Below are 14,349 nucleotides of genomic sequence, written 5' to 3' on the forward strand. Positions count from 1 at the left end.
AGAATGTGAATTACATAGGACCATAAGTTTAATGGGTCATATCACTAAGATACTTCTAAGCATTTTGATGACAAGAGCTAAAAGTAAGATACAAGCTGAAATAGGTAAAGAACAATGTGGTTTTGTGAAAGACAAAGGTATAAGAAACACGATATTGATGTTAAGGATGCTGTCAGAATGAGCTATTCAAGTGCAAAAAGATTTGTTTGTTTTATCGACTACACAAAAGCATTTGATAAAGTGAAGCACAATAAGTTATTTGAAATATTACAGGAAACTCTAGATTTAGATTCGAAAGACCTCTGCCTGATCAGAAATGTGTACTGGGAACAAACTGCCGCTGTAAGAGTAGATGGAGAAGTGAGTCAGTTTATGAAAATCAAGAGAGGCGTTAGACAAGGGTGTGTTTTCTCCCCTGATTTGTTTAATGTGTACAATGAAACAATATTACAAAAAATAAGAGACATCTTGGGAATCAAAGTTGGCAGTGAAAACATCAATAATTTCAGATATGCAGATGACACTGTGTTAATTGCAAGTACGGAGAAAGAACTACAAAACTTAACTGATATAGTTGTTGAAGAAAGTGCAAAAATGGGTCTATCTACCAATTGCAAAAAGACAGAATGTATGGTGATATCCAGAAAGAAGGAGAATCCTATCTGCAGGCTGAAAATAAAAGGGCAAGACATAAAACAAGTATGGAACTTTTGCTGCTTAGGAAGCTGGGTGACATCAGATGGCAGGTGCAATATGGACATCAAAAGAAGAATCAGGATGGCAAAAGACACCTTTACGATAATGAAGAGTATACTGACCAACACTAAACTAGGCATGACAAACCGTGTCAGAGTATTGAAATGTTACGTTTATCCAGTTATATGGCTCAGAATGTTGGACAATATCTAGTAACATGAGGAAACGAATTGAAGCAGCAGAGATGTGGTTTTTGAGGAGGATGCAAAGAATATCATGGACGAAACAAATATCTAATGAGGATGTCATGAACAGAGCAAACACAAAAAGAGAAATAATGTACGAGATCATGAAAAGGCAACATAACTTCATTGGACATGTGATTAGGAAAGAGGAGTTAGAATGCACGGTAATTATGGGAAAGATTGAAGGGAAGAAAGCAAAAGGAAGGCAAAGACAAATGATGATGGAGACAGCAGCCAGAGAACTGGAAATGAATACCAATGAATTGATCCACTTGACCTGAAATAGGAGTGTGTGGGCCGTGGCAGTCAAAGCTCAATCTGGGCGTGGTACCTGATGATGATGATGTTGCCAAAGTGACCCAAAATCATGTACCATCCCGAAGGCATACCCGGAGTCGGTATAGATGTTCACTGTGTAACCTTCGGTTAAAATGCAGGCTCATGTTAGATCAAAAAGATCAGCTACCTGAGAAGATGTCCCTTGGGGAAGGGTTCCTACCTCTAAAGTATCAAAGGGAGTCACTATTGCATAGGCTGCCAGTATGGTGTGGTCATTAGGCTTGCAAGAGGAGCCGTCCGTAATGACTATTAAATCTGGGTTATCAAGGGATACAATGGTAATGTAACAGGCCCTACTACTTTTACACAGTTATGGGGCTCTGAGGACTCTGTCATAGGGACCAGCATAGCCGGGTTGAGTGTGAGTGCTCTTTTAGAAATTAAACTCGACTTGTTAAGTAACATAACCTCGTATCCCGTATGGCCGGCGGTGGTGAAATGTTATGTAGCAGCTCAGTTGAGGAGCAACATTACAGCTTGAGCTATCATTACAGTGCAGGCATGATCTAGTATTAACTGTGCAGCCTTTTTGACCATTACTAATGTCAGTGCCACCGCCCTTAAACATTCTGGTATTCCTCTAACCACTGGAGCAATAGGGTTGAATAATACGCCACTGGTCTTCATAAGCCACCATGTTCTAGGGTTAACACTGTACTTGTGAAACCCTCCTTTTCATTCACATACAGCTGGAACAGCTTTCTGTAGTCAGGCAATCCCAAAACGGGAGCCTCGTAAGCCTGCTTCATGTCCTCAGTCCATTGTATTGTATCAGATATCGCTGAGCAGCAGTAAACCATCTGATTGGCCTATCAGAGTTCTCTTTGGGAACTAGTTGACTTGATCATCATTTCTGATCTGGCTATTGTTCATGATTGCACTAAATTAAAAAAAAACATGCATCCTGGGTTACTGCGACTCATAGGGCAGCGTCATAGATTCAGTATTTAGGTACCCAATGTCTGCAATAATTTGTCATTTCCAGGAAAGCCATCATCTGTTTCTTGGTAACAGGTCTAGGAACCTGCACAATGGCAGTCACACACTCCAGCTCTAATCAGTGGGTTCCTTTGTGCAGCACATACTCCAGATACGTTACTGTAGGCTGGCAGAGTTGTAATTTTGACAGGGTGGCTCTATGTCCTTTGACAGCCAAATGATTCAACAATGTCACGGAGTCTTCTCTACAATCAGTCAGTATCTGTGAGGCCAACAATAAATCGTCTTCATATTGTAAAATTATGCTGCCTCCGGGCAGTAGTAAGTTTGCTAGATCATCCTGTACAACGGCTGCATAGACAGCTGGGCTTTCTGTATAGCCCTGCAGTAATCTTGTTCATGTATATTGGTGTCCATTATATGTAAAAGCAAACAGATGCTGACTGTCCTCATGCAGTGGTATTGAGAAACAGGTAAAGCACAAATCAATCACCTTATACCATCAGGAATCTGAAGGGATGGAGGCCAGTATCACATTCGAGTCTGGAAGCCTAGATGAAATGGGCTGCACTGTCTGATTTACAGTCCACAAATCCTGAACAAGCTGCCACTCCAGTCTCCCTGGCTTGGGGACGGGTAATATCGGCATATTGCAAGGGCTCTGAGTTAGCCGCAGAACCCCTTGTTGCAATAGTGTCCTTATGTCGTGTTCAATACCGCTGATGGCCTCTGGAGATGGGCAATATTGTCTGATGGAGGGTAGTCGGGAATTTCATTTAATCGGGCCAAGATCCTTCATCAGGACTGAGACTCGGCCCAAAACATCAACTATTAATTTCCTTAAATGCTGTCTGACTTGCTGAGTTCCTCCATCATTTTGAGCCACTAAGTGAGCAAGTAACGCTGAGCCTTCAGAATAAAATGTTGGCAGTTACTGCAGTGAAACTGTAGAGCTTCACAGATGCTAAATATACCATCCTTTTAAATTCTTTTAAGCTTGGTATTGTCTTTAGTAATTTAGTGTTTTCTTAATTGATTTGAACAGGTTTCTGATTGAAAAGAATGGTAATATTGATACACTTTACCTTCCAGGAAAGAGAGGTTGGCGTTTGTGGGAATAAATGTTGAAAATATCATCACCCCAAAAGTAAGTGCATTTTTATTATGTGAAGGTGTGAACATTAAAGGCTAACACCTGGGGTTATTTTCAAAATGAAAGAAAGACTTTGGATTTAGGAAAAGGCTTGTGTGTTTATCGCATTTACTTTCAGAATCAAAGAACGTAGCACAGGAACAGACCCTTCTGCCTGCGATGTCTGTGCTGACCATGATGCCAGATTGAACTAATCCTATCTGCCTGCACGTGAGCGATATCCCCCCATTCCCTGCATGTTCATGTGTCTGTCTAAATGCCTCTTAAACTTCACTGTCACATCGGATTCCAGTACCACCACCCTTAATAGCCTGTACATCATCTTTAAAATTCCTCCCTCTAATTTCAAAGCCGTGTCCTCGAGTATTTGACATTTCTGCCCCATGCCCTTTAGTATTTGACATTTCTATCCCATGTCCTCCAGTATTTGACATTTCTATCCCGTGTTCACGAGTATTTGACATTTCTACCCCGTGTCCTCGAGTATTTGACATTTCTACCCCGTGTCCTCGAGTATTTGACACTTGTATCTTGTGTCCTCGAGTATTTGACATTTCTACCCTGTGCCCTCTAGTATTTGACATTTCTATACTGTGCCCTCTAGTATTTGACATTTCTATCCTGTGCCCTCTAGTATTTGACATTTCTATACTGTGCCCTCTAGTATTTCACATTTGTATCAGGAGAAGAATGTCAAATACCATCTATTAGCTCTCATAATTTTATAAATCTCTATTTGATTTATTCCTTTTGTTTTATTCAGAGATACAGTGTGGAGTAGGCCCTTCCGGCCCTTTGAGCCCCACAATTCCAGCAACCCCCAACAATCCCTATCTAATCATGGCACAATTTACAATGACCACTCAACCAACCCAGTATGTCTTTAGACTGTGGGTGGAAACCAGAGCACCAAGAGAAAACACATGCTTTTCACAGGGAAGATTTAGTCTTAAAGATGGTGTCATAATTGAATTCTGACAGCCTAAGCTGTTGTGCTAACCGCTATGCTACTATGGCGCCCAAAGAGGTTAACTTTATTTGTCACATGTACATCAAAATATACAGTGAAATGCATCGTTTTGCATAAAATCAAAGATTGCGCCAAGCAACCTGCAAGTGTCACCGTACTTCTGGCGCCAACAAAGCATGCCTACAACTTTCTAACTCAAACTGTATGTCTTTAATGTGGGAGGAAACTGGAGCACCCTGAGGAAACCCATTGAGTCACAGGGAAAGTATACAAACTCCTTATAGACAGCGGCAGTAATCAAAGCCGATCTTACAGCTGGATGCTGTAAAGCATTGCACTAGCTGCTATGATACCGTGCAGTTCAACAACACTCTCAGTTTCTACCTTCAGTTTCTGGCATTGCAAGATTATCTAACCTGGAGACTACTACTTCATCCTCTCCAAAGCTTCTGATCTTTCCTGTAATGCGATAACCAGAACTGCACACACTACTCCAAATCTGAAGTTTCACAATTTTAAATCTTTTTGTCTGAAAATATTTAAAATCTGCTGAAGGTGGACAAATAGTGAGATATTATCTGAAAGAGAGGGTTGATTGGTGGGATTCTGACCTACCCTCCATGCAGAGATAAGGCACTCTTCTTGAGGCTGACTGGTATATTTCTCTCCCCATGTTCCAAATGGTTAGGTGAAAGGTGTAGTGCTACTCTATCAAAAATACTAGCAGTTTCCAGAGAAACAGGTACTTTTAAATCAAAAGAATCTCCACACTAAAACAGCTGTTGGAACCACCGTCTTACTGTACCAAAGACCCACGTTCAACTCTGACTTCTGGTCCTGTCTGTGTGGAGTTTGCACGTTCTCACTGTGAAAGAGTGGGTCCCTTGGTGATCCAGTTCCCTCACACGGGTTGGGAAATTAAGTGGTTGTTGTAAATAAGGCCATAAGACATAGGAGCAGAACTAGGCCAATTAGCTCATCGAGTCTGCTCTGCCATTCCATCATGGGTGATTTATCACCCCTCTCTATCCTATTCTCCTGCTTTCTCCCTGTAGCCTTTGAAGCCCTGACTAATTGAGAACCTATGAACCTCCACTTTAAATATACACAATAACTTGGCCTCCACAGCCATCTGTGGCCAGGAATTCCACAGATTCACTACCCTTGACTATAGAAATTTCTTCTCATCTCTGTTCTAAATGAATGTTTCTCTATTCTGAGGCAGTGCCATCTGGTCCTAGTCTCACCCAGTATAGGAAACATCCTCTCCCTATCCACTCAATCCAGACCTTTCAATATTCATTAAGTTTCAAAGAGATGCCTCCTCATTTTTCTAAACTCCATCTAGTACAGGCCCAGAGCTATCAAATGCTCTTCGTATATTTATAGACAATAGGTGCAGGAGTAGGCCATCCTTTAAATTCCCTCTCTTGGGATCCAGCACCAGCCTGATTTTCTTAATCTACCTACATGTTGAAATCCTTCATCACTATCGTAACATTGCCCTTTTTACATGCCTTTTCTATTTCTCATTGCAATTTGTATCCCACATCCTGACTATTGTTCAGAGGCCTGGGTATAAGGCCTTTTTACCCTTGTAGTTTCTAAACTCTGCTCACAAGGATTTTACACCTTCTCATCTGATTTTGCCTCTTTTTAAGGATTTGATTTAATTTTTTATCAAAAGAGCCACCCCACCTACCTGCCTGTCCTTTTGATGCAATGTGTATCCTTGGATGTTCATCTCCCAACTGTGATCTTTCAGCCCCGACTCAGTGATGCCCACAATGATATACTTGCCAATTTCTAATTGTGCTGCAAGATCATCTATCTTATTCTGTGTACCGTTGAAATATAACACATTCAGTCCTGTATTCATCACCCTTTTTGATTTTGCCCCAATGTTACACTTCAACACATCCCACTGACTGCAAATTTACCTTTTCATCTGCCTGCCCTTCCTCGCAGTCACATTACACACTGTACCTACTTTTACACCAACTGTCTCATCCTTAGCCCTATCATTCTGGTTCCCATCCCCTGCCATAGTAGTTTAAATCCTCCCTAACAGCTCTAGCAAACATGTCACAAGGATATTTGTCCCCCTTGGGTTCAGGTGTAATCTGTCCTTTTTATATAGGTCAATACTTCCCCTGAAGAGATCACAATTATCCAGAAACCTGAAACTCTGCTCCCTTCACCAACTTCTCAGTCATGCATTCATTTGCCAAATCATCCTATTCTTACCCTTACTGGCATGTCACACAGGCAGCAATCTAGAGACTGCTACCCTGGAAGTCCTGCTAATAATCTGTTTTCAGAACCTCCTCCTTTTTCCCACCTATATCATTGGTACCAATATGTACCATGATTTCTGCCTGTTCACCCCCCCCCGCCCTTTTTAGAATGCTGTGGACCTGATCCAAGGCGTCTCTGACCCTGGCACCAGGGAGTGAGGCATAGAATTGGAGGGGTGGTGGTGGGGGGAGGTTGCTGAGAATGTGTTGCTCTGGTTTCATCTGCAGAATCTTTTGTGTAGCCTTGAAGGTTACTCTGTACAAGTGTTTTCAGTGGTTTCTATTTTAGGAACTTCACTTCCCTTTGTGTTTTCTAAATTGAATAAACAATTGGTTAATCCAATAATTAAATACACATTATGAATATGGTTCCAATTTTGTAATTTTTTTGGTTTGAACAAATTTATATTATCAAGCCCTAATATATCTGATTTTTTTCCCAAGCCTCTGTTATGGATCAAGCCTTTTTGATATGGAAAATGAAGGGTATAACATGTTTCTGTGATTTATTTTTGAAAACCTGTTGTCTAATAAATATAACTTGCCCAGATCCCATTTTTAAAAAGATATTTACAAATAAGAAACTTTTTAAATACCACGCTGCCTATCTTTCTAATTTCATACTCAACTGATACCACGGAAAAAAATTTAAGTTTAAATCCTTATCAGAAGGGATTAATAGCAACTATTTAGGATATAATTATTAAAATACAGCCAGGTATATCTGATAAAATTAAAAATGAATGGGAAAGGGAACTTCAACTTCACTTACCTGTAGAGAAATGGGATAAAATTTTTCAGTTAGTTAGCTCTTCCTGTATATGTGCTAAACATACATTGATACAATTTAAGGTAGTGCATAGGGCCCACAGGTCTAAAGATAATCTAGCTTGTTTTTACTCCCATGAAAATCCTATTTGTGACAGATGTCACTCTGAGGTGGCTTCTTTGACTCATATGTTCTGGTCCTGCCCTCTCTTGGAAAAAATTTGGAAAGATATTTTTGATATTATTTCAACCCCATCCTATTACGGCAATTTTTGGTTTGCCGATGGTAGAACATAGATTTTTATCCTCTTCAGCCTGTCAGATGATTGCATTTGTTACATTAATGGCCAGAAGATGCATTTTATTGAATTGGAAAGAGACCAATCCCCCTACTACATTTCAATGGTTTTCCGAAACTATATCATGTTTAAATTTAGAAAAAGGTAAGTGTCATTTTTGATCCTTCGGTTAAATTTGAAGAGACTTGGAAGCCTTTATTCAACATTTTCATATGATGTAGTTTGACCTTTTCTGAATGCTTTTTATTAACTTAGAATATATGAATAGGGGAGCAGAGTTGACGACATTAATGAATGTATTCGATCTAATATATTGGTTCAGCCTTGTTTTGTTCTGTTTGGTTTTTTTTGGGTCTAGTAATTTAGTTCTTTTTTCTTAGCTTTTTTTATTTTTTGGGGTTTTTTCTTTGTGATATCCTTTTCTTTTTATATCTTTTTTCTTCATGATTAATTATATCGAGAGTTTGGAAGTCTATTACACTTGTACTATTTCTAGTTTCTCTTGTATATGTTTATTACCAATAACGTAATTCCAATCTCTTTGTATCACTATTGTTATTATGTTTATGAACTTGAAAACTAATAAAAAGATTAAAAAGAAGAATCTTTTGTGTAAATAGGTGGTTGATGGTCAGCACCTCACTTCTTGTTCTCTTTTTGCACTGATTTATTTATTTTGTGTACATATTTTTTATTGTGACTTACAGCAATTTTTTATGTATTGCATTGTACTGCTGCTGCAAAACAACAATTTTTACATTATATTAGGCAGTGATAATAAATCTGATTCTGATTCTCATCCCTGTGGTGTACATCTGGGAAGATAAATGTCTTCTCTGGACAAAGGTCACATTTTCAAAGGTGCATCTATAATTTGAAGGTAATTAGGTACAAAGGAATGAGGAAGCAGTCTCCAAGACTGTTCCCTCATCCTCATTCCAAAAGCTAACAGCAAATTCTCAACCCAATTTCCCCAGTTATCTTCATTCCCTGAGTGACCATCAAGACCTTTGTTGTGGACAGCCAGGACCTTTCTCTCAGGGTAAAAATGGCTAATACAAGAGGACATAACTTTAAAGTGATTGGAGGGAAGTACAGGAGGGATGTCAGAAGTAGGTTATTTACTACAGAGATGTGAATGTGTGGAACACACTGCCGGGAGTAGTGCTGGGGCAGATACATTAGGGACCTTTAAGAGACTTTTAGATAGGCACGTGGATGAAAGGAAAATTGAGGCTGTGTGGGAGGGGAAAGTTAGATTGATCTTAGAGCAGGTTAAATGGGACTACGCAGAATAACAGTTTAGCACAGACTGGATGGGCAAAAAGGCCTGTTTCTGTGCTATGTGCTCTATGACTCTAAAACAGGGGATCCCAACATGGAGTCCACCAGCCCCTTGGTTAATGGTAGCGGTCCATGTCATAAAAAAGTTTGGGAATCCCTAATCTATAAGGTCAGTCAAACATCTAGGGTCGAAGGGCCTGTGTATTATTGTTCTACATGTGGTCTGGGCAGGTTTCAGGTTTACAGGGGTATGCCCATTTGCAGGGGTTGATGCCCATTATCTGGATTGCTTGATGGAGTGGGGATGAAACAGGTTGGGGAGAGAGGTGAAGGGCACTATGGTAGCATAGTGGTAACAGCTCGAAGCATCAGAGTTCAGTTTCAACGCTGTCTGCAAATATTTGTACATTCTTCCCATGAGTATGTGGGTTTCCTCCCAAAATGTACTGGTTAGTAGGTTAATTGGTCATAGTAAATTGTCCTGTGATTAGGCTAGGGTTAAATAGGTGGATTGCTGGGCTGTTCAGCCTATTCAGCCGGAAGGGGCTATTCTACGTTGTATCTCTAAATAAATTTTAAAAATTAAAAAAAGGAAAGAAGGAAAGCTCCAAAAAACAAGTGTCTGATTAATGTCTGTGCAATAGAGGAAGATGCAGCAGTACCACACTGACAAGAACTATAAATCTCATGAGCTGTGTAATGAATTTCTATGCTGGTTATGTCCTGGGTTTCTGACATAAGGCTCACCTCTGCCTAATGCTTTTACTCTTCTCAGGATTTAGTACCAGAAGAGCCAGAAATTAAAGACTTCAAATCCTTGGAAAGGCGATCAGGGAGAACACGGAGATCCATCAATTACAGGTATGGTTTTCTCTGCTTGTGCAAATGGTATTTAACATCTGTTGCTTGAAAGAGCATATGGCCACCTCTCTCTTACTCCATTGGGAACTCTACTGGGTACCATGGTTATTGTAAATAAAGATGAATGATCCCCAACCTGTGTCAATTAACTGAAGTCAAAGTTCTGGAGAATTCATTTGGAAGGGGACTCATAGAACATTGAGTAGTACAGCACTCTACAGACCTTTGTCCCACAATGTTGTACTGACCTTTTAACTTATTATATGATCAATTTAGCTCTTCTCTCCTACATAGCCCTCAATTTTTATATCATTCATGTGCCCATTTAAGAGTTTCTTAAAGCTCCCTAATGTATTTGGATACCCCTTGCAGGATATTCCATGCACTCGCCATTTTCTATGTAAAACAACTTAGTTCTGACATCCCCTATACTTTCCTACGATCACCTTTGAATTCTGCTCCCCGCGCCCCCCCCCCCCCCCAATGTTAGCCGTTTTTGCCCTGAGAAAGGTTTCTGGCTATCCACAATCAAGTCTATGACATCTCCTCTCACCCTCGTTCATCCTCACTCATCCTCATAAGACTGCTCTCTAATCCAGGTTAATAACGGCCAACACACATGTTACGCCTTCTTAAGCCTAATTTATACTTCTGCGTCAAATGTACGCCGTAGGTATCGTGTACCCTACGCCGTAGGGTGACGTGCACCTCCCCAAATAAGTAACTCGCGTCGTAGCGATGCAGACTGCAACAACTGTGATTGGTCCGCTTGGTAGCATTGCATTTCCCCCTACGCATTTCCAGTTGCTTCTCTCCGCCATGACTGTACACTGATGCGAAATAAATGGTTGGAGACGATGAACCAAATCATCAAATCCTACCAACCAACATCCGAGAATATTTGAAATGCATTTCCTCGCCCACGTCTCTCACGAAGAAACTCAACACAGTGGCATAGAAACCCCACCGCCAACTAGTGTTTTGGTGGTGAATTGCAGAGCAACGCAGACACAACTATGCATGCTCGCTACGGTGTAAGGCTACACAAGACCTACAGCGTAGCCCGTACGCAGGAGTATAAATCAGGCTTTAGCCACCATCAACTTCCTTCGTCATTTTTGTTTTTTGTTACTGAGAGATAATGTTGCTGTGAGCCCCGTGGGATATTTCACTGTGGAAAGTGGTGATAGGAAAATCTCTGCTTGAAGTTTTCCCATTGTAGTGATCTGCCTGGCCCCTGAGTCAATACATTAAATACAGTGCACTGAGAAGCTTGCTCCCTTTAGTGAATTAAGGCAGTTAAGAATATTTGATTAAGGTGATTAGACAAGCAATTCATTTTTACAATCAAAGACTACCATATCACCAGTTTAGTCTGGAATAATAGAGTGCTACAGACAAAAATGTGCCATTTGACCCATCCAGTTCATTCTGAACTGTCATTCCACATAGTCACATTGACCTGCACATGGACCATCGCCCTTCATACCACTCCCATCCATGTACCTGTTCAAGCTTTCCAGTCCTGATGAAGGGTCTCAGCCCAAGATGTTAACTGTTGTGTGTGTTACTTATCCAATCTTCTCTTAAATGTTGCAATCAGTCCCTCATCCACCACTTCCACACTCTCACCATCCTCAGAAGAAATTTCCCCTCAGGTTCCCCTTAAGTAATTCATCTTTCACCCATAACCTCTAGATCTAGTCTCACCTGATCTTAGTGGAAAAAGCCTGCTTATATTTACCCTATCTACACCCCTCATAATTTGGTATACTTCCTATCAAATCTCCCCTCATTCTCCTGCGTTCCAGGGAATAAAGTCCTAACCTGTTCAACCTTTCCCAATAACTCAGAAAATCAACTAGTCTTTTCCTCTTAAAGTGTGACTTTAGAGCATAGAACATAGAAATCTACAGCACATTACAGGCCCTTCGACCCACAATGTTGTGCCGACCATGTACCCTACTCTATAAACAGCCTAGAATTATCCTACCGCATAGCCCTCTATTTTTCTAAGCTCCATGTACCTATCTAACTGTCTCTTAAAAGATCCTACTGTTTCCACCTCCACTGCCACCGCTAGCAGTGCATTCCATGCATCCACCACACTCTGTGTGGAAAAACTTGCCCCTGACATCTTCTCTGTAACTACTTCCAAGCACCGTAGAGCTATGCCCCTCATGTTAGCCTTTTCAGCCCTGGGAAAAGTCCTCTGACTATCCACATGATTAATGCCTCTCATCATCTTATACACCTCTATTAGGTCACCTCTCATCTTCCGTCACTCCAAGGAGAAAAGGCCAAGTTTACTCAACCTATTCTCATAAGGCTTGCTCTCCAATCCAGGCAACATCCTTGTAAATCTCCTCTGCACTCTCCCTATAGTATCCACATCCCTCTTGTAGTGAGGTGGCTAGAACTGAACACAGTACTCCAAGTGAGCTCTGACCAAGGTCTTATATAGCTGGAACATTACCTGGAACATTGACTTTATGGGGACTTTTTAAAAGTGATTTTTTTAATGAGTGCATGGTGTCTGATAGTCTGTGGTTTTCCAGTTTAGCGGTCATTTGCTTTCTCAATCTGAAATATTGATGTGTGAAGCTGTCAATTTATGAGTAGCTTAAGACATTAAGGCATTAATGTGAATCTTTCTTATGCAGGTTTGATGAGTTTGATGATGCAATCGATGAAGCAATACATGAAGACATACAGGAGGCAGAGGGCAAAGGTCAGAACTGAGTTCACTTTTTTTAAGAAAAAGTATTCTCCCCACCCCCATTTAAAGTTACTCTGCCGGCAATTTTGAAGGGAAATGCCACTTTGGCATTTACAGCAAGAGGTTTGGAGAAACATAAAAAGAATTGGTAATTGGCTTATTGTTGTCTCATGTATAGTCAATTACTTTATTTTGCTTGCCATTAGATGTAGTGGGTTGTGGGCGTGCTATGCTGGTGCTGGAAGGGTGGAGACAGTTGCAGGATGCCCAGCACAATCGTTGCTGATTTGATTTGATGCAAACAACGCGTTTCACTGTATGTTTCGATGTACGTGTGACAAATAATGCTAATCTATAAATCTTGAAAATCCACACAGATTATTTCATTGCAGCAGTGAGTTCATTAAAGTAGTACAAAGGAAAACATATCAGAATGCTGGATAATGTGTTACAGTCACAGAGAAAGTACAGTGCAGGCAGACAGTAAGGCGCAAGGCCGTGAAGAGTTCACTAAGTCAAGAGTTCATCTTATTGTACCAGGGAATCGTTCAGTAGTCTTAAGTGAGCAGTCTTGGGCCATTATCTAAGAAAGAATCTGCTGGCATTGGAGAGTGTCCAAAGGAGGCTCATTAGGATGATCCCAGGATTGAAACATATGAGGAGCATGTGATGGTTCTGAGCCTGTATTTGCTGGAGTTTAAAATGAGGGGTGGAGGGAGGGGGAGGCGGGGAATATCATTGAAACCTATCGAACATTGAAAGGCATCGCTCAAGTGGACGTGGAGGATGTTTCCTACAGTATGGGAGTCTAGGCCTAGAGGACACAGCCTCAGGATAGAAGGACATTCCTTCAGAACAGAGATGAGGAGGGATTTCTTTAGCCAGAGGGTGGGGAATCTATGGAATTCTTTGCCACCGACAGCTGTGGAAGCCAAGTGTACTTAAGGCAGAGGTTGATAGGTTCTTGAATAATGTGAGGGTGTCAAAGGTTACAGGGGGAGGGAAGAAGAATGTAGTTGAGAGGGATAATAAACCAGCCATGATGGAATGCTGGAGCAGACTTGATGGGCTGAATGGGCTAATTCTGATCCTATATCTCATAACAGCAGAATTAAACTGTCCTCAAGCCTGGTGATACATGCTTTTAGGCTTTTGGACCTTCTGCCCAATGGGAGGGGAGAGAAAGAAAATGTCTGGGGGCAGGAGTGTTGCATATACCTTTGAAGTGTTGTAATGTTGATGCATTAGATTGATTGCAGGCATAAAGAGTACTTCCTAAAGAGCAGATATTGAGTAGAAGGGTCCATGTTCACCAGAGTTCAGAAGAAAGACATGAAGCATAAAATATTCTGAAAGCAATTTGGCAGACTAGATGCTGAGAAACTTTGTTTAACTGGGCAGTTTGGAACTAGTAGTCATGGTTTCAGGATAAGGTTCAGATATTTACAACTAACTGAAAAAAAATAATTCTTACTTCAGTGGTGGGCAAGTTGTTTGAGAAGATCCTGAAGGCAGGATTTGTGAGCATTTGGAGAGACATAATCTGATAAGGGATAGTCAGTATGGCTTTGTAAAGGGCAGGTCATGCTTTACCAGCCTGATTGAATTCTTTGAGGATGCAACAAAACACATTGATGAAGGTAGAGCAGTGGATGTAGTGTATATGGCTTTCAGTAAGGCATTTGATAAAGTTCCCCTTGCCAGGCTCATTCAGAAAGTAAGGAGGGATGGGATCTGCGGAGACCTTGCTTTGTGGATCCAGAATTGACTTGCCCACAG

The 14,349-nt window shown here is 40.9% G+C and overlaps 1 protein-coding gene across 1 annotated transcript in view; it reads left to right on the top strand.

Annotated features, from left to right (window-relative positions):
• The window catches only part of rsf1a (remodeling and spacing factor 1a), a 111,877-nt gene that overhangs the window by 77,877 nt on the left and 19,651 nt on the right, over nucleotides 1–14,349 (top strand). Inside the window, 3 exon segments of the mRNA XM_072262560.1 lie at nucleotides 3,312–3,366; nucleotides 9,766–9,851; nucleotides 12,515–12,582. Coding sequence (XP_072118661.1) covers nucleotides 3,312–3,366; nucleotides 9,766–9,851; nucleotides 12,515–12,582 — 209 coding nt within the window.

The sequence above is a fragment of the Mobula birostris genome, chromosome 7 (genome assembly GCF_030028105.1).
Source record: "Mobula birostris isolate sMobBir1 chromosome 7, sMobBir1.hap1, whole genome shotgun sequence".
In the NCBI taxonomy this organism is placed as follows: domain Eukaryota; kingdom Metazoa; phylum Chordata; class Chondrichthyes; order Myliobatiformes; family Myliobatidae; genus Mobula; species Mobula birostris.